Source organism: Podarcis erhardii, assembly GCF_964252035.2.
Source record: "Podarcis erhardii genome assembly, chromosome: 10".
Classification (NCBI taxonomy): Eukaryota; Metazoa; Chordata; class Lepidosauria; order Squamata; family Lacertidae; genus Podarcis; species Podarcis erhardii.
In genome coordinates this window covers 57,512,764-57,539,581 of record NC_138500.1, presented here as the reverse complement: position 1 = coordinate 57,539,581, position 26,818 = coordinate 57,512,764, and the positions used below count along the sequence as shown (strand labels likewise).

The 26,818-nt window shown below is 42.8% G+C and overlaps 1 protein-coding gene and 1 long non-coding RNA gene across 2 annotated transcripts in view; both read left to right on the top strand.

Moving 5' to 3' along the window:
• Window positions 1-986: 986 nt before the first annotated feature.
• On the top strand, window positions 987-2,469 carry LOC309350595. Its single transcript, XR_014160469.1, has 2 exons — window positions 987-2,013; window positions 2,281-2,469. It is a non-coding gene; the product is annotated as an uncharacterized lncRNA (long non-coding RNA).
• A 1,306-nt stretch (window positions 2,470-3,775) lies between these two features.
• The window catches only part of FAM3C (FAM3 metabolism regulating signaling molecule C), a 36,061-nt gene continuing 13,018 nt past the window's right edge, over window positions 3,776-26,818 (top strand). The window contains exons 1-5 of the mRNA XM_081878165.1: window positions 3,776-3,885; window positions 23,314-23,372; window positions 24,149-24,253; window positions 24,969-24,998; window positions 26,603-26,726. Coding sequence (XP_081734291.1) covers window positions 23,360-23,372; window positions 24,149-24,253; window positions 24,969-24,998; window positions 26,603-26,726 — 272 coding nt within the window. The 5' untranslated portion in view covers window positions 3,776-3,885; window positions 23,314-23,359. The remainder of the gene's footprint in view (window positions 3,886-23,313; window positions 23,373-24,148; window positions 24,254-24,968; window positions 24,999-26,602; window positions 26,727-26,818) is intronic.

Sequence of the window (26,818 nt, the reverse complement as noted above, 5' to 3'; positions counted from 1 at the left end):
AGCATTACATGCAGTAAAGTTCAGCCCAGTGGTCCACAACCTTTCCCAGTCCTCAAACATAATGTTATGCCCAATATCCTGTGCCCATTTTATCATAGCCGATTTAACCATTTCGTCTTGTGTATTCCATTTCAACAGCAAGTTATACATTCTTGAAAGTACCTTAGTCTTAGGTTCTAACAGCTCTGTTTCCAACTTCGATTTCTCCACCTGGAACCCTAACTTTTTGTCATTTTTAAACACTTCTTTAATCTGAGCGTAATGTAACCAGTCTCGCACTTTATCCTTCATTTTCTCCAAACTCTGCAATTTCCAATTATTTCCATCTTTTTCTAATATTTCCCAATATTTTGGCCAGTCGGCTTCCATATTGGGTCTTTTTCGGGCCTTAGCTTCCAGAGGTGAAAGCCACCTTGGAGTTTTATTTTCCTATCTAGTGTCACATGTGTATATTGCACCTTACAACACACATTTTATTGGCAGCTGTGTGACTGAGTCCATATGTGGTTGTTCGGGGTCTCCTCAAGCTGGAGATGAGAGTCGGAAGAAAGGATTGTCTTCCTCCCCCCCCCCAAAGAATCCCAGGAACTGTGGTTTGCTAAGGGTGCTAGGAATTGCAGTTCCCAGGATTCTTTGAGGGAAAGCTGTGTGCTTTAAATGCACGATAGTCTGAAACTCTGAAAAAAAAAACTGGGAATGCTGGTTGGGGGTGATAGGAGTTGTAGTTCTACACATCTGGAGAGTGGCAGGTTGGGGAAGCCTAGGATAGGCTGAGCATGAGATCAGCCTCCTCTGGTCACCGTAATAGCTGAAGCAGCAGGTAGGTCTGGAATTTCCTGAAACTTAAATTTTATTTTTAAAAATTCATTATTACAGTTTCCAAAACCACATTCCATTCCCTCAATCGTACCTTACCTTATAATAAACGATAGCATTTCTTGAAACTTTATTTTTTAAAAAAATTATTTATATTTTTCATCATTACAGTTTCCAAAACCATGTTCACATTGAAACCAACATTTCCCTCAATCATATCTTACTTTATAATAAACAATGCAATTTCTTGAAACTTTCTTCCAGGCTGTCATTCTGTTTTTTTCTGCGCCATAGACATTTCTATGAGAACACGCCCCAATTCTTTAGAAACAAGTGATGCCACGGCAAGGTCACCCATCTTAGCAAAGCCATCACAGTAGGTTCTCCCAGCAAAAAACATACAATTAGCAGCTTTTTCGTAGTCCCCCCCTCAAGTTTATTAAATTCTGCAGCCCTGGTGCTCTCTGTGCTGCTCTAAGCCCTTCTGAGAACAACAGGAGTTACTGCCAGGTAAATAATAATAATAATAATAATAATAATAATAATAATAATAATAATATCTGGCTGGGTTTCCCCAGCCACTCTGGGCGGCTCCCAACAGAATATTAATAATAATATGTAATAAAGGATTGCAGCTTTTATCTGTGGCCTTCCAAATTTTGTTGGACTTCTGTTCTTATCAACCCAACCAGCATGACTAATAGTTAGAGATGAGGGTATCATAAATCCAGTACAATCTGGAGACTCTAACTTTAGATGTTAGGGCTGCCATATTTCAAACAGTGGAGCTTTTTTAAGCAAAGTTGTTAAGCTCTTTTTTAAAGTTTTGCCCAGAGTTGTCAAGCTCTTTTTGGCAACATAGCAGAAAATAAAATACTGTTTTTGAGCTATTTTTATGGAAAGTCAGCAAAAACGGCACTGCCATCATGGGCTGCCTTACGTCCAGATTTTCCTGGACGTTTTGACGATTTTTGCCCAGACACTGCTGCAGCTACAGTATTGGATAAACACAACAATATGTGGAATGAATTTATACAAACTGTAGTAGACTATAAATATTTATATTGGTAATAAGTTAATAATATGGAATTTATAAAATAATGTATGGGTTAGGGTATTTTTTTATCTATTCATATCATGTTTCTCTCACCTTTACATAGTTCTGTGTTCTGTTCTTTTCCATTTTTTCTTCTTTTCGTATCACTTTACTACTTTATATTTGAATTTCCCCCCCAATAAAATGTCAATTAATAATTGCCAAAAAGGGGGGGGGGATGCCTTTAAAGAAGGAAGAACTTTCAACAAAGAATGGGGGAGATATGCAGATTTTTTTTAAAAAAAATGGTAAACAATTAAATACATCAAGCAGTTAAAAGAAATATGTAACTGTGCAGTATACAGTAATGGATAGATAAACTACAGTAAGATTAATTGGAAGTCAGTTTTAAATTTCTTCTCTCTAAGTTTTATAATTGTGTTCAGTATCAGGAGTATATATGATGATAATTATATTAATCTTCTTGTATCTTATAGTGTGGTGGTTTGTTTGATTTTTCTGTTATTTGTTTGTTTGATTGTATGTTTGTTTACTTGTATGTACGTCTGTTTTCTCATAAATGTATTTATTTTAAATTAATAAAGATATTTTTAAAAGGTGACTTTTGCAGAAATACAAAGAGTAAGAAACCAAAGGAGCAAAGAAAGAGAGGCAAATGTTTGTATACGGTACGGCTGGCATATGTCCAGATTTTTCTGGGCATTTATCAGGATTTCAAAGGTGGAATTGACGTCCGCGGGGAATATCCAAAAGGCGGCGCTTTGTCCTGGAACAATAAAAAAATCAAGTCAATCTAAACATAATGAATGTTTTAGTTTATGCAAAAGATGCAGGAATTTATGGTATGCAAAACGAACAATAGAAAGAGAAGAAGGAAGTCGTTGATATTTTAAGGTTGTTTAAATGAATATTCAAAAATGTAAAACTGAAAAACTTAATAATAATTTTTTTTAAAAAAATCAGTCTTTTTTGGCATCTGTGTAAAAAATAGTTTGGGGGTGTCCTGGTTTTCCACTTTTTGAAATATGGCGAGTGGCGACCATAAGGTGGAGGGAAGTCTAAGCAACGACAACTATGTATGCAATCGTTATTTGACGATTGTTGCTGTCCATTTGGAAAAACCTGAAAATAAAATTTATAGAAAAAGAAAAAAGATGGGTTTAAATTAAAATGGGTTTAATTTGACGGCGCAACTAAGAGACCCCAATGATGAATCTGCTTCTGGAAATCCCATTTTGGGGCTATCCGTTGAAGCATCAAAATGATCTGAAAGCGTGAGCTGGATTCGAGATATAAGAGGCGGGAATAAAAAAAGCAATGGTAAAATTAAGTTAAGGGTCATGATTATAACGATAGGGTTGCTATATTTTTCAAAAGTGAAAATCTTTGGCAAATCTTTGTTGAGATTTCATTGGCGAAATTGTGGAGCTGCTCCCCCCCGCCCCCTGGCAAAATTTCGAAAGAACTGGACGTTTCCGAGCTATTTATGAGGAAAAGCGGCACGCGATCCATCCGCCCGGGTTTTCCCGGAGGCACAACCCGACACCCCCTCACGCCCGCGGCGTTGGCCTGTGGCCGGGGAATTCCGGACGTATGGCAACCCGCCGAAACGAGGGGGAAAAGAAAAAGGGGGACATAAAAAAGAATGCTATATTGTACGCGGAGTCGATTTGTTAGAATCTCAATAACCAGAGGTGGGGTTTTTTTTTGGTGGTGGTGGGGGGGACAATGCGGCCCGGGACACCGCGCTCTGCACTTGCCTCGGAGCGCTCTCGGTCTTGGAGCGCCTCAGGCTACACGAAGGCCGCTGCGCCACCACAGGCGCGGCGGTCCTCCAGCGCTAGAGGGCGGTACTCCGTACCTTGCTCTGTGGAGCCGCTCTAGGCGGCCGCCGCTGGGTACGCATCGCGAGCCTCCAAGGCGCATGCGCAGTCGGAGGAGGAGGCGAGGAGGAGGCGGCAGCGGCAGCAGCAGCGAGGCGCTCGCTGCTGTTGGGCCGGCGAAGGCGGCAGGTAAGGCGGGCGAGGGAAGAAGAGCCTCCCCGGGAGGAGAGGCGCGCGCGCGTCCCCTGCGGCCTTTTCCATCTCTCCCTCCGGCCCGGTTCCTCTTTCGCGGCCGCCTCTCGGCTGCTGCCCGTCCTCGGCTGGGCGCCTGTGGCCGCTCACCTCGGACGCCGGCGGAGGAAGGAGGCTCCCCGGCTCTTCTCTTCCGAAAGGCGAGGGAGCCCGCGCGCGGCGCAACACACGCAGCCCTCGCAGGGTTCGAAACTCGCGTTGTTCCGGGCGCATTTGGCGACCGGAAACGCCAGCAGTTTCTGAGCTCTGGCTGCAGAGTGGAAGGAAAGGAGGACCTTTTTCTGCCTCCCCGCTTCCAGCTACTCTCCGAAGACTGGAGAAGAGACCTTCTTCTCCTCCAATCCACGAGATGATGATCATTACTTTTGTATACTGCCCTGTGCCCAGGTCTTAGGGCAATGCGTGAGGAAAAGATCACAATATAAAAACACAAAATGCATAAGAAAAATAACCCCCCCCATCACACTTTAAAAGGGCATTGAATGTCAATCAGCCAAAGGCCTGGTTAAAAAGGAACATTTTTGCTTGGTGCCTAAAGGTGTTCAGTGGTACAGGGTTACAGAAGCATCATGTTACAGATGCTTCAGGTTACAGACTCCACTAACCCAGAAATAGTACCTCGAGTTAAGAACTTTGATTTAGAACGAGAACAGAAATTGCGTGGCGGCAGCAGCGGGAGGCCCCATTAGCTAAAGTGATGCTTCAGGTTAAGAACACTCCGGAACGAATTAAGTTCTTAACCCGAAGTAACCACTGTATAATGAAGGTGCCAGCCATCTCTTCCTAGGGAGAGCATTCCACAAACATTGTAGATAGAACAGTGGGAACTTTTTGTCTCTCTTCCCCCACTCCTGCAGGCAGTTTCGAAATTCCCATTGTTCTAGTGGCATTTTGCAACAGCGAATTTCATTAGTGCAAGCAGTTTCTGAGCTCTGGGTGCAGCCCTGCATCTGAGATTTCTGACGAAAACCACAGAGCGGAAAGAAAGGAGGACCTTTTTCTGCCTCCTTGCTTCCAGCTATTCTCCAAAGACTGGAGAAGAGATCCTCTGAAGAATATTAGGGGGGTGGGCAGGGGAAGGACTAGACCATGTGAAAAATGAATGTAATATTTTAGCTATAGTTCGTTCGTTTTCAGCTTTGTATTCTTGTGATTAAAAAAGTGTGCCTAGACATTCCATTGTTGTGCCCATAACCTTGGTTTATAAGGTGCTGTTTAGCTCATAGCTTTTGTATCTCCATTTCTAACACGCATGCCTTCACATTTATACTTTATTCAGTTAGTAGCAAAAGGAAGCTTTCAGTTGAATACAGAAACAGTGATTCAAGAGCTGGAAGGAGCCAATATATAACACACATTGCGTGGTGGTTACAGTGTTAGATTAGGACAGGGTTTCCCTGTGCCATTTAGCTCCTAGCTTTCATATCTCAGTTTCCAACAATGATACCTTGCTTTGAGTCTTGCCTCTGCCCTGAACTTCCTAGGTTTCTACTCATGTCTTTCTCTCAGCCTCAGTCTACCCATCTGCTAAATGGTGTGTATGTGCATTCGGTGATACTGGCTGACTTTAGGTACTTGAGCCAACTCCTAGGAGCTGAGATCCCTTTGACCCCCCCCCCCAATAAAATATTTGAGGGGGCTGGCTCTCCTCCCATAGTTGGTAGGCGTTGCCATTCTAATGGTGTGCATGGACCGCATCGTGTGATCCGTTATGCGGGGCTGAGGTTAGCTGGGCACCCCCAATATTTTATTCAAGTTGGCACCCCTGTGCTTGATGGAAGGGTCGCCGCTGCATAAGGCATGTGAAGCTCTTTCTAATGGTGTGCATGGACCACATCGTGTGATCCGTTATGCGGGGCTGAGGTTAGCACCCCTGTGCTTGATGGAAGGGTCGCCGCTGCATAAGGCATGTGAAGCTCTTTGCGTGCTTGAAAACATTTTATTTTGTTTGATGTTAATCCCATATATGCCCCCTTCCAATTCTGCAGTGCAGTGATTCTATGCGCTTGCAGGTGTCCTGAGAAGTTCAGACTGCATGGGTTAAATGAACATCCCAGAGCATTTACAGAGTGTGGTTCCCATGGCCGCTGAGTAGCCGCAGTCAGCTGCCACGCACCTGGAGCTGGGGAAGTCTGAAGTCCCCGCCTCCTCCAGGAACTTTGAGCACCTACACTTCTTCCGAGAAATTAAATACTGCTTAACACATATTAATCCTCTTGTACTCTTGTCACTCTGAGTGATAACAGGGCACATTCTCCCTCCCCGCCTCGTGTATTATGGGTGCATAAAGCTGAGCATGATGACATTCGTTTGTCTCTTATCCATGTCACCACTGGAGTGGTGAAAGTCTGCATTCTCAATTCATTATCAGTGAAGTGGGGATTGGTTTTCTAGATAAAATTTAATAGGAGGTTACAGTGACAACTTCTATGCATGTTAAAGCTACAGCTAAACCTCTTTGAAAACTTTTTCTGCCTCTTCCTCTTAGGCTATGTCCTTTCCTTTTTATCTGCCTAGATTCTGCAGAACCAATATTTGTTGGTTTCTTGCCCTGACCTCTCCTTCTCTGCAGCCTTGGAGCATTCCTTGTATTTCAAGGAAGGGGCAGCTTTCCCAAAAGGCATATGCAGCAAAGCCTACTGGACAGTTTCCCCTTCACACCACTTTTGCGTTATTAACATTTACAGACCCATCAAAGTAGAGATTACTCTGCTTCTGTACTGGGTGGGAGGCGTCAGGATGACCTGTTTGTTGAGTCATGATTGTGATGTCCTTGTGCAAAGTTTGCAGGGAGGTTAGATGATGTTAGCCCATTGCTGATCATTTGTTCTGATTTGTTTGCCCTGCCGCATGAGGCAGTTGTTTTCCCACACTTGCCAGTGCATTTTCCTGTCACTTATTGCAAAAAGCCCATGGGGTGTGTGTGTGGGTGGGTTTGCTGTACTTTAATTGTGCAACCCAAATGTGCAGTTGAATCCCACTTGCAAAACAGAGGCCTCTAGGTCTTTGGCAGTGGTTTTCATGGAACCCTGGGGTGCCTTGAATGATGGTCAGGGGTGCAGCGGGCACCACTGGCCTCTATCCCTCTTTCCTTCCCTCCCTCTTCTGATGCCCTCTTGTGTCTCTGCCTCCCAAAGGCTTGCACAGCTGTTTGTTGCAGCAGTCCTGGCTGCAAGCTCCCCAGGGGAATGGTACCTCTGGCGCTGGCCAAGGGATGCTTCCCAGGCCCCTGTGGGGCATTGTGAGGAGGCACCTCTCTTTGGGGCGGGGGTGGGGAGTTCAGACACACAATTAGCTGACTAAACCTTGTCAGAAAGGAGCATGCACAACGGCTATGAATTTGTAGGCACTACATATATATAGAGTAGTTCTTAAGGCAGTTTGATGGAGCCTCTGACTGCAAAGAGTTTTAAAAGGGCGGGGTCAATTGAGAACAAAATAATAAATGGGGCTTCATAAGTAAGTGTCAATTGATGCTTGTTGGGACCACTATCATGCTTTCATGTCCTGCCCCTCTCGTGGGGGTGTGGTAGTAAAGGTTGCTGCATCACTCAAGAGGAGGAGTGCACATGCGGTCTCTCTCTCTGGAGCATGGCAGGGAATTGTGCCCTGTGACTCTGCCCAGGGAGAGGGCAGAAGCAAGAGAAATCGGAGAGGCTGCAGTCGCCACTTCCTTCTCTTGCTTGACAAACCTGGTTTGGCAATGTGGAGAATTTGGACCGTGGGGCTCCCTAAAGGGAGAACGCAGGCCACCCACTTCTTCCATGTGCAGTACAGTAGATGTTCAAGCTTGCGTACATGATCCGTTCGCAACCTGAGGCACGTTCGCAACCCGCAGCGTTTGCAACCTGCAGCGTGTCTGTGCATGTGCGGGTTGCGATTAGGCGCTTCTGCGCATGCGCAACCGCCGAAACCCGGAAGTAACCTGTTCCAGTACTTCTGGGTTTCGGTGGGTCTGTAACCCGGAAAAACGTAACCTGAAGCGTCTGTAACCCGAGGTATGACTGTATAGTGTGGAGCATTCCAATCTCTTTGGTAACTAAGGTGAAATCTACACACATATAAAAAACGCTGTGAAAATGCTTCTTTTAAGAAACATTTTGAAAAATACATTGAATTTGGCATCCATGTTCTCCCTGGTTCCCCCCTGCATTTATGTACTTCCCCTTCCTTTGTTAGGTCGTAATCATCATCTAGAAGCAGGAGACTGACCTTTTTTACTTTGTATAGCTCTGTGTAGTATATCCATTGGTAGATACCACATTCGCGCCCTTCTCCCAAGTGTTAGCAGTTTGTTTTACAAAAAGAAAATATCTGACAGTGCTCAGTTTAGTTCAGTTAATTTTTTTTGTAAGTGCATGCCTTTAGACTAGGCATTTAAAAAGCAGTAGAGGTCATACCTTTCTTGAATAGTTTAATTAGCGCTTTAGTTTGTGTGTGCATGTGTGTATATATAAAATCGGCTTGCAACTTCTGTGCATTTAAATTGTGCAAATTATGTTTTTGCGCTTGGTCTAAACAGATAAATGAGAGGGGGGGGCATCCAGGAAAGAATAAATGGCACTGACCTTGGGAGACTGTGTATAGCCTTGGGAGAGCGTTTGGAGGTGCAGTGAGAGTGTGTTTTGACTATACACAATTTTGGCTTTACACGTGATCCCTGGAACATAATCCCTTGTAAGTTGAAGGTCAACTCAATAGTACTTCCACTCCATAGTAATTTATACTTTACTGATGAGGAATCCTAAAACTGAATGTACAGAAAAGTGTTTATAGGGCTTATTCCTATACTTAACATTATTTGTACAGTTTCAGTCTTCTACTGCAATGCTATTCACACGTGCCTGAGACTGAACGCAGAGTACTGAGGACTTGCTTCAGAGTAAGCATGCATGGGAATTGCACTGTTAATATTATAGTAAAATATTGTACAGGAGGTCATGGGACAAAGGATTCCTTATTATCTAAGCACTACAGTATTTGCCTTTCCAGCTGTAAAATAATAATAAAAACCACAAGTGTTTGCATTGTAGGCCTGGCTTTTCTGATACGATGGTCTTAAATTGCTTTTTAATTTTCATTCTGAAGTGGAACAGTTAACAGCAGAGTTATTTTGCAGTTGCATGATACAAACATGTACATTTATATTGGGCCCCTGAGCATCTTTATGTATCGAGAGAGAGAGAGAGAGATTGTAGCCCTTAAGACTGGTGATAGATAGGAAATTCGTCCTCGGGAAATAGAGGAAAATTGCACAGAATTCTGAATAAAAGTTTTTCAGTGGTCCACAGTAGCTCCTTACTTCCTAGAAGCAACGGCATTAAGCAAAATCTCCAGGTCTCGCCTTTCCTGGCATGCAATGTTTGATAGCAGCCAGCCGTACAGTCTGCATGGGTGAGATAAATGAAAGCCGTGGCTAAAAAAATTACCCTCCTGAAGAAGGTACATCCCCTTTTGGTCCTTGAAATGGTTTTTCCTTCACAACCCCTAGTTTAGCACTAAAGCATCGAACCGAAAATGCATGTGGCCGCCACACATGATTGCCTTATGTGATTTCAGGCCAAAGGCAAAAGTGGGGGAAGCATAGCGTGGGAAGCGTAGTGTAGAGAGGAAGCGCAGCGGCAGAGCACACACTTCTCATGAAGAACGCCCTGGGTCAAACTCTGGCATCTTCAAAGATCTATGGCCAGCAGAGAGTAGATCATACTGGGCTTGATTAACCAGTTCTCTGGCTCAGTATTTTTGCATTTCTGTATTTTTCCATCTGAAGAAATGCATGCAATCTAGCTTTTAAAAATTAAATTGAGAAATTGCTAGCTTACCATTTTTTCTTTAATGGTCCATCTACTGATACACAAATTAATTTTAAAACACCTTTCTTTTGCGTGGGTTGTGTGGAATGAGATCTTTGGTATAATGAGATCTTTGGTACAAGGCCCGTTGGGAGTGCCAGGCAAAATCAGGTTTAGCCAAACACCAGGTGCATTTGGCACCTGGCTTTTGACCACTTGCAACCTAGTGAGGATGCCTGGGTGCCAGGGTGGCACCTGATATCTCCACCATCTGGAGGTGCATGCCTGGGGAATCATTGGAACTTGACTATTTTACACACTAAAACCACATCCTGTAGAAATCACTAGTTACTTTTATCTGCGCAATCAGAATGAATTTCAGAAACCAAAATGCTTTTTCCGTGCAGCCTGAGCAGGAGCGGTGTACAGCATTGTAATTAATTGTTGTAACTTGTCTTCCTTTATTCCACCCCACTGTCCTGCTCACAGTTGCGAGGAGTATTCTTACGTTAGGAATCGTCTGTGTCACCATTCAGAAAAAGAGGCAGGATCAAGTGATCCTCTTTAAGTTCTTAACGAAGCTCAATCTTGTCATCTGAACTAGCCGGATGTTTAGCTGAGAATTGATCACAGTCAGTCCATCATTTGAAAAATAAGACTTTAAAGCTGTCTTGCCCCCAAATGGAAACTAGACATTCTGTTTTGGCAAGCCTAACCTTGGTTTAAGGAACCATTTGGCACCTGGGCTTATATTATCTGAGTTTCTAAAACTGGGCAAAGTGTCTTCTGGTCAGCCCCCTTCTCTGTCAGTGGCCCTGGTGGGTTTAATGTGACTACAGTGGCAGTGATCCAAAGAGCATTAAGCCACCTGTATAATTTCCCACAATGCCCCAGGGTGAACCTGGGCTGGAGGCATTGTGGGAAATTTAAAGAGTGGCTATTCCCAGTCACTTGCCACTGCTCAGAAAGAAGGATCTAGGAGGGGCCCAGGGCAACCTTTGTCCCTGGGCCCAGCCAGCTGCCCAGAGATATCAGGTGCTGACGTATGCTTTCAAAATCCAGCTATTCTGCAATTGCGAAATTGAAAAGGTGAAAGTGCACGCACACTTGGAGAAAAATATCTGAGGACTTGAAAAAAAAATACGTCTAATTAACCTCCAAAGGAACATGTAATAGAAAAATCATGACCACTGTTGCAGAAGAGCTGTTATTTCCTACTTCTCCTTCACAGATTCTAACCCATAGTACTTTTTTGCAGCGCTATGTGTAATATTTTGCAAGAGAACTTCCTTGTTTCCTTTCTTTGCCTCTGCTACTTTAATTTGAGCCAGGCTTGCAAGTGCTGCTAGGATTTGGCATAGCTACATAGAGAAGGGATGGTCTCTGAATATCGGTAAAGCGCCTCTTCTGGTTATGAAATAAAACGCCAAATTCAATCCTGCATAGTCCTTCAAATAAACTTGTACACAGAAGCTGTTTTCTCTTAAGGGAGGTGCAGTTTTTGCAGCAAAGCCAACCAGCTGATTAGAGTTCCCTTCCCACTACGCCCTGCGACTCAGTAAACGGAACGAAATATGATCTCTTTCCAGAGACTACATTTGGTGTTGATCAGGTCAAGAAAAATGATAAGGAGTGGAGGTTTGTGGTGGGAAGGTACGGACTCGATAACTGATAAAGAGTTTCATTTGTAGTGCGCTGAGCATGCCCAACGGCAGCTATATATATATCATAGAATCACAGAGTTAGAAGGGACCCTGAGGTTCATCTAGTGCAGTATTATTACTGAAAAAGGGAATCTGCTGCAAATCGCCTGGGACAGTTTCTAGTCGCTGGTGGCGACCTGGCAACATGCTAATGAGCCTGAAGTAGTTGTGTGGAAATGGTAACAGTTATTAAGAAAAACAATTTGTAAATTAGGATTTGCATATCTGATGCCTAGTGGCGTGATGTCAACTGTTCTAAAGTTTTATGTATAAGTAACAAGATTATTTCACATTAAGTTGGATTAACTTGAATGCTGAGAATAAAGATTTAAGAAGCAGTGTTGACCAGTGACAGAAATGAGGCATTTCCTCAGGGGCAGTGTTAGAAATCAGATATATAAGATTATCGCCAAATGGCACCTTAAACCTGGATTACGGTCACCACAACGGAATACCCAGGCACTTTTTTTGCAATGAAATTGCTTATTACTGTATTATCATTGTTATTATTATTTCTATACTACTTTATGTTTTAAAGAAAAAAATATCAAAGTGGTTTACAACACATTAAAATATCAAATACAGCAATCCAGAATAAAACAAATTCAAGGAAAATATTTCAGATCCTTCTCTAAGTGACATTCTGCCTTCCCCATATTCATTTACCTGCTTAATTTATAGAGTTGCCCCCCAGCAGAAATGCTCTAGGAAGCCAGTGGGGTGTAGTGGTGACATTGGGCCAGTCACAGCCTCTTGCCCTACCTCACAGGGTCATTGTAGGAATTAGCCTGAGGAGGTGAGAGAACCATGTACTCCTTGGAGAAAAAGGTGGGATAGAAATGCAAACAAATAAGCTCTTCTGCTTACCTTACCTGCTTAAGAAATCTGGAGGGGCCAGCCAGATGGAGATGTCAGCTGCCATCCTGGCATCCAGACATCTCTATGTGGTCGCAATTGGACCTGTGCCAGACGCAAATGGCGCCTTGCTAATTTCTAACACAGGTTACAATTGGCTGCCATTCTCTTTTTATTTATGCTTTTCACTCCTCACCCTTTTCTTTTTCACAACTCTATTCAATAACTCAACCCTAAAATATTAGATTATCTTTCCCCAACAGTTGTTGAGGGCTCCCAGTTCCTCCCATCTCCAACCATCGCTCATGCTGGCTGGGCCTGATGGAAGCTGCAGTCCGAAAATCTGAAGGTCACCAGGATGGGCAAGGCTGTGTGCAGATTTATGAAGGCTGCAATCTTGTAGACATTTCCCTAGGGAGTAAGCTTTATGGGATTAATGGGGGCTCCCTTCTGAAGAAGTGTGTTAAGTGTTGCATGGTAAAATGCCTCAAGTGTAGCTGCTGTCTAAGTGCCAGGAAGGAATAATATATATATTTAAAAACTTACACCTGAAGCAAGGTAGAAGACTTTTATTTATTTATTTTTTTGGTATTAAAGGCTGTCGATCCGCCCCCCACGCTTTTCAGGTTTAAGCGGGCCAGAATGATCATGTTTTACAATCTTGCATGGGCACGCATGCGGTAGTTACTTATTACTAAATTAAGAATGATTAAGACAGGCTGGTGTTTTTAATACTGGTGCACCTGCTGTGTGTAATTGCAGCCTGCCGCGGGTAAAAACCGTAAAGATTTTAGTGAATAGTTTTTCATCTTACCCACAAACAGCTTTTTCGGAAGTTTAATTTGAGCAGTTTCTCAGAGGGCATTCTCCTCTCCCCGCCCCATACCAAATTGTTCTAGGAACCATATTTTAGCTTCTGTTTCTCTACATTGGGTGAAAGGTCTACATCAGAATCTGCATTTGATTGTAAAAGGTTTTATTACATTTTTAAAAATGCATCACTATAGCTGTGACCTTAGGTGCATAGACTTGCGGAGAGGCTCCTTTAAAATCACTGGGATTTGCATCTGAGTCAACATGCCTTGTTGGATCAAGCTGCAAAAAGAGAAGTTTCTAGAAAAAGTTGCTTCTTTAGATTTGGAAGCTTGGGGGCAGCAATTGTGAAATTGGGTAGGTAGGCTGTTAATCTATCCCTGGGCAAGCCCTTTCCCCTCCAACACATGTAAAGATAAGGAAGAAAATCCTGTTTGAGCTAGGACATTGGGAGGAATGTGAATTTTTTGTTTCTCTGATAAATGCCCGCCTTTGCTGTAAGAGCTCCCAAGCAGCCAAAGCCCCCATTATATTCCCTAATGTGGAGAGAAGTGGCTTTCTCTTTTTCACCTCAAAAATGATTTTTTTCACTTCAGTCTTTATTGCTCTGAATGGGGAAAAAAATGTGGGAAATGATGGGCCTTGTGAATGCTCTGGGCCAAAGTAACATCATTCCAGAATTTCTTAACACTGATTTTCAGAGAGTCAGATCTTTTCAGAGAGTCAGATCTGGCTTATCCAGTTTTAAAGAAAATGCTATGTGGAAAGGAAACATTCTGTATGGAAAATAGCAGGAGAGATGGGCTTTAATGGGTGATTGCTGATTTAAAAGTAAGGATTTGTGGGCTGGCAAATAGGGAATAGGTTAATAGTTAAGTAAAAGTCTAGCAGGAACTAAAAATGAGCAGCCAGTGGGAAATGAAGAGGAAGAAAATTGGGGGAGGAAATCAAAGATAAAATGCTAAAATATTTTAAGTTTTTTGAAATGTAATATGGAAACGTATGTACTATTGAGCAAGCTAAAAAGGGTGGGAAGTGAAACATCAAGGAAGCGGGGTGGGAAGTCACCTTTAAATTTGCATGAAATTTGAATTAATGTGATGTTAAATTCATTACTTTTTTTGAAAAGTAATAAAAATTAATTGGCAAAAAAAGTAAGTAAATATTCTAAACTTTGGTTTTAGTATACTGTGGCACCAAAGTGGGGGGAGTCTTAGAGTGCTGGACTAGGAACCCATGCAACCATGAACCTTGAGCCAATAACTATCAGCCTAGACCACTTCACTGGGATGTTGTGAAGAGGGAAGACCCTTGGAGAAGAGGTGGAATAGAAATGTCACAAGTTCAGTCATACCTCGGGTTACGATCGCTGTCGATTGCGCATTTTCAGGTTACAGATGCGCTGAAACCCAGAAGTACCAGAACAGGTTACTTCTGGGTTTCGGCACTCGCGCATGTGCAGAATAACTAAATTGCACTTTGCGCATGCGCAGAAACGCCGAATTGTGTCGTGCATGCACAGACGCAGCACTGCGCTGTGGGTTTAGAATGTGCCTCCTGCACGGATCACGTTCACAACCTGAGCTTCCACTGTACATAAATTATTGTTTAATGTTGATTTGAACAAGAAGATCTGAGAATGCAGTTTATAAACCGCAATTTCTGGAAGCTGCATTAAGGTTTTGTTTTGTTACACTAAAGTGGTGTATAAATTTTATGAACTCCTCTCATGTTCAGTGCTGTAGATCACCATTACCGGGATTTCAAAGGTGGAATTGACATCAATGGACTCATTTAGACATAGCAGTAAACCATAGAACAGCTTTGGGTTTGTATGTAAGGTAATAAATTTGGAGCCGAATCTGTAACAAACTTCCGTTTCTGATTTTCTCCAAATGTGGGGAGGCTGGTTTATAGTAACAAGAGAGTTAGGTGTTTTGATAACAGCAATCAGTAGTTCGTTTCTCGAACTGGAACCTGGCCTGTTAGCTCCTCGAGGGGCTTGGAATGCTTGGATACCAATCCTTGTTTTGATCAATTAAAGGGTATATCTTCCTTCCAAACCATACAGGTTCCTTGTGTACTTCCTTCCGATTGCACTTGCAATTAAGCTACCTATTTTCCCCTGAGAGAGGCAAAGGCGTATGATGTAACTTCAATTACTTTCAGTGCTAACTATGTCTTTTGATGAATTGTACGACATAGTGCGTAACAGGTGAGATAATTGCCTTTCTCTTTTGAGAATGTATTTCCCCACCCATTCATGAATGAATGAGCTGTTCCCCTCCCCATTGAATGCAGCTTATATCTTAAATGGAGAGATTCATTCAGCGTAACAAAACATTTTCTTCAAACATGGGCTTGATTCATATCTAACACCAAACTATGAGTGTCCAAATGATAGGACTTTTTTGTGCTTTCCCCGTTTTTTTAATGATTTATTTATTGTAATACCCCCCCCCCCTTGCCATACGTCTGGGTTTTCCTGGACATTTTGCCAATTTAGTAAAAATCCACCAGGCCACAGAATGGCTGCCCAATTCCCGGATGTGTCCAGGGAAACCTGGATGTATGGCAGCCGTACCAAATGAGGCTTGTGTTTGCATTCTCCCTGCTTTCCTCACAAACTTTATCTCTCTCACTTCCCCATTCATGCAGAGTATCGTCTGCCATTTTATCCAGATTTTGCAAACTATAGGGCAGGGTTTAGCTAAGGAGTCCTGCCAGTGGAAGCCCTGTTCAAGGACTTCCACTTGCTCTACGGGGCTTCCCACTGCCTTGGAAGTTAGCTCTTGGGCAGTCAGACTTATCTAGTTTATATATCAAGGAATGAAACTTGTATGCTTCCCAGCATTAGAAATTTGCCAGGCTCATTTTGCACCTGGCTATTAGCGGGTGGCGTTGTGGGTTAGACCATAGAGCCTAGGACTTGCTGATCAGAAGGTCGGCGATTTAAATCTCCACGACGGGGTGAGCTCCCGTTGCTCAGTCCCTGCTCCTGCCAACCTAGCAGTTCGAAAGCACATCAAAGTGCAAGTAGATAAATAGGTACCACTCCGGCGGGAAGGTAAACAGCATTTCCATGCGCTGCTCTGGTTCGCTGCTCTGGTACGCCGGCTCCCTCGGTCAATAAAGCGAGATGAGCGCCGCAACCCCAGAGTCGTCCACGACTGGACCTAATGGTCAGGGGTCCCTTTACCTTTATTAGCCACTTGGGACCAAGTGAAGATGACCAGGCAGCAGGATGGCACCTGACATCTTGGCCATCTGGAGGTGCATGCCCAGCAACACATCCTGTAGAATTCTCTCCAATATATTTTATCTGCACAATCAGAACGAATTTCAGGAACCAAAAAGTGCTATTGAAAAATACGACTTTCGAGCCATCAGGCCCCCCAGATGGCAACTAGGTATTCCATTTTGGTGACTGTAACCCTGGTTTAAGGAGCCATTTAGCACCTAGCTTATACATCTGAGTTTGGAACACTGATACTGTCCACCTTCTGGGGCTTCTCATGCACAGAAGTCACCTGGCCACAGTTATCCATGTCTGATGAACTCCACAATAGACCACCACAACTTTTATCTGAGGCTTCCTTTTAAAGAGTTTTTGGTGTGCTTTGCTTTCCAGTATTCCTTAACTCAATACATTACATGTTTATTTCATTTTAGGCAATTTATTTATTATAGAGAAATGTTTATCAACTTATTTTACTGTTTAGTTCTACTAGAATCAGAGATTCCCAAGTCATTGTCATAAAGGCAGAATTAACTTCCTGATGCTTTCACAAATGAGCACCCCATGTTCTTCTAACTCAGTGAGAACACTTTGAATTGATTTAACTAACATAGCATTTTGTCTTTTGTTTTTCTGTGTCCTCTAATCTCCAGCATTCATACAAAAACTGCATTGTTATTTGACTGAGTCTGCACTTTCCCCTTGTTCTACAAGTATCTCATGCTGCATTCTAATCTGCCTGATAGTTAAAGGGGTGGATGGAAAAACCTGTTTCCTGGTCAAAACCAGTGTTAGAAACTCAGATATAAAAGCTAGACTCCAAATGGCCGCCCAAACAAAATGTCTAGTTACCATTTTGGGGCAAGATGGCTCTATTTTTCAAATTATGGAGTGAATGCGATTGATTCTCAGCTAAACATCTGGCTAGTTCAGATGACAACCTTGAGCCTAGGTTAAGAACTTTGAAAACATAAAGAAGAAAAATCACTTGATCCAGGGACAGTCCACATATGTATTGTCCTATTCCGACCTCTTTTTCTTATTGGTGACTGCTCCTGCTCAGGCTGCACAGAAAAGGCATTTTGTTGTCTGAAATTCATTCCGATTGTGAGGATTAAATATAACTCATAGAATTCTACAGGGCGGGGTATTTGTGTGTGAAAACAGACCAGATCCAAGGATCCCCAGATGGTAGAGATGTCAGGCCTCATCCTGGTGCCGAGGCATCTTCAAGTGGTCAAAAGCCAGGGGCCAAATGCCCCTGGTGCCTGGCTAATGTTGAACACTGGATTCAGCTGAAAGCTGAGTAAGCTCTCCCTGGTAAGCTCTCCCTGAATAAAGTGAATGTGAAGGCATCCATGTTAGAAACGGAGATGAAAGCTAGGAGTGAAATGGCACCTTAAACCGAGGTTATGGACGCAACAATGGAACGCTGGAAGGTGTGTAGATATGCCTGTCAACCCCTGCCCTCAGGAAAAGTGTTGGCACTAGGATGTACATAGAGAAAGTAGAGCACAACTTGTGTGCAACTTTCATAATTTGCCAGGCGCATTTTGCACCGGGCTATCAGCCACTTGTTTACCTTCCCGCCGGAGCGGTACCTATTTATCTACTTGCACTTTGACATGCTTTCAAACTGCTAGGTTGGCAGGAGCAGAGATCAAGCAGCAGGAGCTCACCCTGTTACAGGGATTTGAACGTTTCCGTGTGCTGCCCTGGTTTGCCAGAAGCAGCTTAGTCATGCTGGCCACATGACCCGGAAACTGTCTGCGGACAAATGCCGGCTCCCTCGGCCAATAAAGTGAGATGAGCGCCGCAACCCGAGAGTCAGCCACGACTGGACCTAATGGTCAGGGTCCCTTTACTTTTATCAACCACTTGTAATCAAGTGAAGATGTCCAAGCGCCAGGATGGCACCTGACATCTCCACCATCTGGAGGTGCCTGCCTTGGGATCCTGGGATCTCGACTGTTTTCACACACCAGCAAAATATCCTGTAGAATTCTCTCTGCTATATTTTATCTGCACAATGAGAACGAATTTCAGGAACCCAAAAAGTGTATTGAAAAATACAACTTTTGAGCCTTCTGGCCCCCAAATAGCAACTATACATTCCCCTTTGGCGATTGTAACCCTGGTTTAAGGAGCCTTTTGGTGCCTAGGTTATATAGCTGAGTATCTAACACTGCTTGTGTGGAAGAAGTGAAACTTTTTCTAGGTGGTAGGGACTGCTTCGGAAGCAAAGACGAACTTGTATTTTTGGCTGTTAATAGGAAGTGGAGGAGGTGTTCGAGCAGGAAATGTCAGTGGGGGAAAAGGCACAGAGGCAAAGAGAAATAAATATTCAGTGATCTGAGAAGCAAGGACATGAGGGAAGAATGAGGAAAACACTGCTGACTTTGCTTGTTCGCGTGACTGATAGAATCGCCATGTATTTTCAGGGTGACTATGGTGAAAAAGAGATGAAAAATGTTTACATTTTCCAAGGGTACTATAGTACCCTACAAGAAGTTGCCATCGGGTCAGGTTTCTAGATAGCAAAAAAATAAAAATAAAATGCAGAAGCCTTAGATCAGTCTCTCTCCATGTCATGCAAATACGATGTAAGACCTCTGGGTTTTCCAAACTTCCTGCTATTATAACAGGCCTTCCAAGTGTCCCCGTTTTCCAGCGGCGGTCCTGGTTTCTGATCTGATCCTGCTTTCCATTAGGATGTCCCTATTTTCATCAGAAAAATATTGGAGGGTATGGAATAATGCAAGGAAGTCAGGAGGAGATAAGTATATATACAACCTTTAGAAGACATCTGAAGGTAGCCCTGTATAGGGAAGTTATTTTTTAATGTTTTATTATGTTTTTATCTGTGTTGGAAGCTGCCCAGAGTGGCTGGGCAACTCAGTCAGATGACCAGGGTATGTATGTATAATGTATGTATGTATGAATGAACAGGATGTCCCTATTCTCATCAGAGAAATGTTGGAAAGTATGTTATAAAGCCTCTGCAGGCACATTTTAAAATTTTACATATTCATTTTGTAATGAAATCGTATTTTTACTTAATCGTTGCAAGCCACCAAATAACTACTTTGAGCAGCATACATACACATAGTTAAATAAGCAAACCACTCACTGGTTTAATCTGCATAATTTCATAAAAATCAGCTGAAGAGCAGCTGAGTTATAGCAGTTTAAAATGTCTGAAGTGCTGAACTTGCAAGTAGGGGTTTAGAAAACAATAAATGCCAAAGGACAGGGTTGGGGCAGCAGACTCAGGAGAAGTATTAGTGCATAGAGATGTGCGTTCTAAGCGATCAGAGTAAGGAAGACCGTGGAATGTATATTCAACTGTTCACCAGGTCACCATAGGCAACCACAAATTCTGTCTAGGCGAGTATGCAGAATTCCTCCCAGGTGAGAGTTTGGGCTGGCAGAGAGGCAAGGGTGCTCTGCAAGCAGTGGAAGTGAAATTGCTTCTTCTCCCTCATCCTGGAAGCTGATCAGGCTAGCATGGCTGAGGCATTCAGCATGTTCTGTTGTCAACCCCAGCTCACCTGCCAGCTAGGGGAAAACGAAGATGGTAGGCATGGCTGGAATCAGCTGGGGAGGGGCTCATTTCCCTGTAGGCAGTGTTAGAAAAGGTTAAAAAGTAAAGGACCCCTAGATGGTTAAGTCCAGTCAAAAGTGACTGCGGTTGCGGCGCTCATCTCGCTTTCAGGCCGAGGGAGCCGACGTTTGTCCACAGACAGCTTTCCAGGTCATGTGGCCAGCATGACTAAACCACTTCTGGCTCAAAGGAACACCATGACGGAAACCATAGCGCACAGAAACACCACTTACCTTCCCGCCACAGTGGTACCTATTTATCTACTTGCACTGGTGTGCTTTCGAACTGCTAGGTTGGCATGAGCTGGGACAGAGCAATGGGAGCTCACTCGTCGCGGGGATTCAAACCACCAACCTTCTGATCGGCAAACCCAAGAGTCTCAGTGGTTTAGACCACAGCGCCTTTTAGGCAGTGTTAGAAAGTGAGATATGAAAGCTAGGAGCTAAATGGCACCTTAAACCTAGGTAATAGGCGCAACAATGGGATGTCTAGGCATGCTTTTTTTTACAACAAGCCTAATGAACTGCAGCTAAAATATTATGTTCATTTTTCACATGGTCTAGTCCTTCCCCTGCCCACCCCCCTGGGGTCTCTTCTCCAGTCTTTGGAGAGTAGCTGGAAGTGGGGAGGCAGAAAAGGGTCCTCCTTTCCTTCCACGCTGCAGTTTTAATTGAAATCTTAGGCGCAACACTGCACCCAGAGCTCAGAAACTAATGAAGTGCACCTAGAACAATGGGAATTTCGAAACTGCCTGCAGCAGGGGTGGGGGAAGAGGGAGGAAAAGTCCCCACTGTGCTATCTGCAATGGCTCCCTGTTTGTGGAATGCTCTCCCTAGGGAGAGTTGGTTGGCACCTTCATTATAAACCTTAACCAGGCCTTTGGCTGATTGACATCCAGTGCCCTTCAAAAATGTGATGGGGAGAGCGGATTTGTTTTTATTATGTATTTTGTGTTCTTATATTGTGATTATTTTTTTTGTTGTGCACTTCCCTAAGACCTGGGTATAGGGCGGTATACAAAAGTAATAATAATAAAAATAATTAGTGGAGGAACTGGAAGATTGGGGCGACAAGGGGAAAGTCCGAGGGGAAAGCATGGCAGTAGCTACAAATAAAAAAAATGGCCTGCTTAAGAGGGATAAAATTTCCTGCATTTCAAGGTGAGGTCTGTTCACTTTCCATTTTGATACTTCAGATGCTGGAATGAATTTGTACAGCCCCTCAACCTTGACTCTTCTCTTTTACATTGAACTCCCTTTTTCTTTTCTCTTCTCTTTTTTCTTCTTTCTTTCTTTTTCTTTTTCCTTTCTGTTCCCTGAATTGTTCAGAAAGAGTTCCCAACTTTGCTTGGTGATGTGGAACAATAAAAAGATAATGCAGGCTTTAGTCATAAGCTTAGCAGTGGAAAATATTGTGGCTTAATTCAGACAAATTATGGTTGCTGCTGCAGCTGAGCAGATGTGATGCTATAAAATGATCTGATTAACAGCACGTTTATGAGACTGCCCAAACTGAACTGCTTTGAAATTGGAGTTTTTAAATAAGTTAATTTTAGTGAAATGGAAACGTGGAATAAATTGGCTCTTACAGGCATATTTTAAATTACGTTTATGTGCGGAAAGCCTATTGAAAGCATTGCTTGGATTTTGAAATACCTGCTCAGGGAATTCTACAAGGGTGGGAGATGACCAATTTTCCAGAAATTGTTACTGCATGTTAGAATTCCAGATGGTCAAGTCTTGGTGTAGAAATTGGTGCATCTGCGGTAAAACATTCAGCTGAAGCTGGGTTTTAGGCAGCAGATCCTGTTGAACCAGATCTCTATCTTGAAAAAATATCAGTGTGCACCCAACCTGCTTTTATATTTGGTTTACGCTGTAAGCATCAGAGAGAAGGAAGGTGCACGTGCCTTTTGAGATTAGCTCTTTTCCAGCCTGGAGAATGTAGGAAGAGCTACAAACAATCTTCCTCCAAAACACATTTGAATTAATGCTAATCTAGCTGTGCGAGAGTCCTGGCTGTTAGCCCAGTGCCCTACTTTCTTGAGCGGGAAAAGGATCCTTAGAATGGGCTCCCCTTCCCTATTTTTATGACATTTTAATTTAGGAGCATTCGGTGAAAGACAAAATTAGCGAGGAATATGTGGAACTGGTAAAGTCATGTTACTTTAGTTTATTGGTTTCGCCAGTGTTGTACAGGTGTACAGTACGTAGAATCGAGTTATTCAACAACAGACAGCCTTTGAGCATGCAGGGGGGGGAAAATCATTATATTAATATTAAGACTGGAATCCTAGGAGCTATTTTAGGCACAATCAAAAGCTTGCAGGCACCCTCTGGGAAATTGACTCTTCCTTTTTGAGAACTGGGCCCCTGTGTCATATATTGCAAAGTGCTTTTGAAATCTCTGTGGGATTTCAAATCTGTTTTGCATGCAGCATGGGGAACTATTCAAAGCACTTCAGCACTCAGAACTAGGTTTCGTTTTTTGCACCTTCTTGGTTTTGATAGTAGTACAGTTGGCGTCATTCTTCCTGTGCAAACATTTTTCACTGAGTGAGGGTATGCCAAATGAGCGCAGATGGTTTATTCTGATTCCCCCCCTTCCCTCCCTAGCCTTTATTTTTAATCCATACAGCATATAATCTATTTGGAATTGGTAGGTGCAAATAAATACAGCTCATGGTGCATATTCACAATTCAATTGCAATACGAATGAAAATAGATACATTTATTGATTTCCATAGGAGATTTCGTAGAGCGCTTGTAATCTCTAACAAATCCCATGGCTTCTCTTTTTAATGTTCTGTAATGTTGCCTCTTCTTACCTAATAAAAGTTGTGCAGTGTTCCAAGGAAAACAGAAGTATGGTACTTTGGGTTAAGTACTTAATTCGTTCCGGAGGTCCGTTCTTAACCTGAAGCACCACTTTAGCTAATGGGGCCTCCTGCTGCTGCCGCGCCGCCGGAGCACGATTTCTGTTCTCATCCTGAAGCAAAGTTCTTAACCTGAAGTACTGTTTCTGGGTTAGCAGAGTCTGTAACCTGAAGCGTATGTAACCAGAAGTGTATGTAACCTGAGGTACCACTGTATGGGGCTCAGAGTGCCCAACCTAAAATGAAATGTATACAGATAACCCTTGCAGCCTCTTCTTGTATCCTGTCTTAGTTGCTTACCAAAATAATTTCTAAAAGTCTCCAGATTTCATTGCATGGTGAAATTATACATTTTTTATTCGGGATCATGGTGTTGTCATCAGCCCATTATAATGTTCTAACGGCACTGATTAACAAAAAATGCTCTGTTTGATTGTTCTAGTACAGTATAACTGAACGCTGCTTTTATCCCTTCATTCTCCTAGGGAGCTGGTTAAATGCAATTGTGTCAATAACGAAAGAAGGGCAACCATGAGAATAGCAGGTAAGAACAACGACCACCTTATTTTTTGGCTGGTGAAACAAGGTACGTTAGTCTGCACGGAAATGAAGATCTGTCCTCTCAATGTTTCACAGTTCAGTTAATCATGAGTGTTTAGTTTTGAAGTGGTCAGCCAACATTTAATTCATTGGGACTATATGGCCAGGCTGGTTTAAATTATGTGTGGTTTGAGGTGTATCTGTTTTTTCCTGCTTTTTGTAGCATATTAGTATATTAGCAATGGGAGCAGTCAGGAATGGATTTTGGTATGTTTAAGGTCTGGGGAGTTTATCTTTTGTTATATAAATGTTTTTATTTCAGTTTTATAATGCAAATAAATAAAAAGAGGAGCAAAATGCAACAGCACTATTCAGAGCAGTCATACACGTTCATGCCAGAATTAATACATTTCACCAGTCCATTTCTATAATAAAGTGCCATGTGTAAGATACGTATTTTAGAGGTACATTGCAATATATACAGATATATAGTTTTTTGGGGGGGGACCATATTTGATAATAAGCTCTGTATTCTTTATATTCTAATAAAATTTATTCAAAAGAAAGAAAACACACACACACACACACACACACACACACACACACACACAGAGAGAGAGCAAGGCTCGTTTTTGTGGGCCAAGGGCTCTTGTTCCTTTCCCAGCAGCGTTCAGGGTGTTGCTCTTTTTGATCTAGAAGTCTTAGTCAGATGGCTTGAGAAATGTGTTGTTGCATCAAAATAATAGCAGTTGGTGATAACGCATCCTTTTTTCGGAGCAGGAGCTGCGAAATTGGCGGTAGCGGTAGCTGTCTTTCTGCTGACATTTTACGTCATATCCCAAGTATTTGAAATAAAAATGGACGCCAGCCTAGGGAACCTGTTTGGTAAGTGATTTGCTTCTGTTGTTTTCCCTGCATATAATTTCAGCCAGAATTATGCCGCTAAAGAGTGTAATCTTACACACATCTATTCAGATTTAATTCCCAATGAGTTCAGTGGAGCTTACTTCCTAGTAAGTGCATACAGAGTTGCAGGCTAGGTGATTTGTGCATGTTTAATACTGCTTTGAAAGAATTATTTCTCTTCTGAGCCTCGTGTTCTCATATATGCTGTGATGTTAAACTAAACCGTGCTGGGTGGTTTTGTTTTGTTTTTGATTTTTGCAAATTGCTTATCAGCAGCAAGTCAAAAAGAGTCCTCCTTTTATTTATTCTATTTTATTTCATTTGTTGCTAATTTGTTAGTGTTTTGCTTCCTGTTTTATATACAGAAAAAGTTTTATTTTTAATCTTTACTTATAGCAAATAAAACTTTATAGAACCTAAAATGGCTTTCTTTAATGAGCCAATAACTCAATCACACAATTTAGAATGGAGAAATATTAATTTGTAGGCAGTTATCCCATCCAGTAAAAATACTGTTCCGTGACAGCACGTTCTGCACTCAAACTGGAATTGTACAGCTTCTGTAGGCCAGCATTGTCTAACCTTGGAGAAAAGCCATAACTTTTAAGCCTTCTCTTCTATTTGATAGACTTTGACATGTTTTTTCTTTGTTTGAACGTGATTAAGGAATAATATAAAATGTTATCTCTTTCAGCAAGATCTCCACTGGAGGTACCTGCACGGCGTAAGTATCGCATAGCAGGGTTTTTACTTTTTCGTGTTCTATGTTCTTAGTTCTCCTATAAACCCAAAATAAGATGCACATGACCCACAGGCAATCTCCAGCCTACTCTCTTATCCCAACTTTCCTAAGAATAACTAGACCACATGTGAATTTACACACAGTGGCAGAGCAGGACCATAGGGGCTGGGGCAGAAAGCCTTGGAGGAGTGGTCATGAGCCCTGGGTTTGAGTTTCCTTGCTGAAAACCCTTCCAGCTACTAATGAACTGAAGCGAACTCCATCACCTAGATGGGGCCCTAAAAGGTACCTATTATTCCTCCTTTTTCTTCTTCTTCCTGGATGGAGACGTTCCCACTTCTTGACTCGGGCTTACAGTAAAGCCATTAAAATTGTTCAGGAGTGTTTAACAGTTGCTTTGATCACTTTTTCAAAGAGGTGGCTCATCTCAGACATGGTGGCTCATCCTCTTGGCACTGTACTCACAATAATAATAAATTATAGACAGACAGACAGACATACCCAGCCCATCTGGCTGGGTTTCCCCAGCCACTCTGGGAGGCTTTCAACAGAATATTAAAAACAGGATAAAACATCAAACCTTAAAAACTTCCCTAAACAGGTAGTTGTCTGTTTCCTTGACATCTGCTGGGAGGGCGTCACTACCAAAAAGGCCCTCTGCCTGGCTCCCTGTAACTGCTTCTCGCAGGGAGGGAACCACCAGAAGGCCCTTGGAGCTGGACCTCAGTGTCCAGGCTGAACGATGGGAGTGGAGACGCTCCTTCAGGTATACTGGGCCAAGGCAGCAACAGCAAGGTTTGCGGGAGCATCTGTGTGGGGCTGCTGAACCTGGAGTTCCCCTGACATCGCCACCTTGCTTCATCCTGACCACTTCAGTGCCGCCACTGGGAAGATGCCACTGCCTCCACCCCACCCTATATGAACCGCCACTGGAATGTTCAGCTCCAGATTTACACATTCTTTATGTTCTGCCCAGTGAACATTACAGTGAGCTGTATCTTGGCCCGGGTCCCCATTTTTTGCTGGACCAGGACTCCATCAATCGTAACCAGGATGGGCAATGGAAGCTGTAGTCCCAACAACATTTGGAGACTCAAGCTTGGGGTAGCCATTGCACTTACCTCCATCCTTCTGTGTAATTTGTGGAGCCTGAAAAAGAAAGAGCCGTATACAAACAGCTGGGCAGCTCTGTTGGTTTTAGAGCGTGGTGCTGACAGTGGCAAGGTTTCTGGTTCAATCCCAGCTGCATATTCCTGCCTTGCAGGGGGTTGCTTCCAACTCTATGAAATATCTATATCTCACATTCCAGAACGCATGAATTTGCACATGTCTGCTCTAGTAGAAGTTGGTGGGGTAAAGGATGCTGCTTTTATTTCCCAGTTCTTAACCGTTAACATAATATTCATCAAGACAAGTGTGTAATTTTTTTGGCTTCACAAAACACTTTTTCAGATGATTTTCTTTAAAAAAAAACCATCCTGTTGAAATCAACGTGTTCATGCTGTATAGTCTTTAGAAAGAAAGAGAAGAGAGCATCTGATGTTATATCGTTTTTCTGCTAATGGAATTTCTTTTTCCCTCCAAAGCTACAAAACCCCCGAGATATAAATGTGGAACGACTAAAATTTGTCCAGAGAACCATTTTGCATTCAAAATGGCAAGTGGAGCAGCCAACGTCGTTGGGCCTAAAATTTGCGTAGAAGATAATGTGTACGTATCACCTGATTTCTCTTCTGTTGGTTTCCGGAAGGTAGTTTTGGATAATTTGCACCCTGGTCTTGAATAGAAAAAGTGCCTTGGCT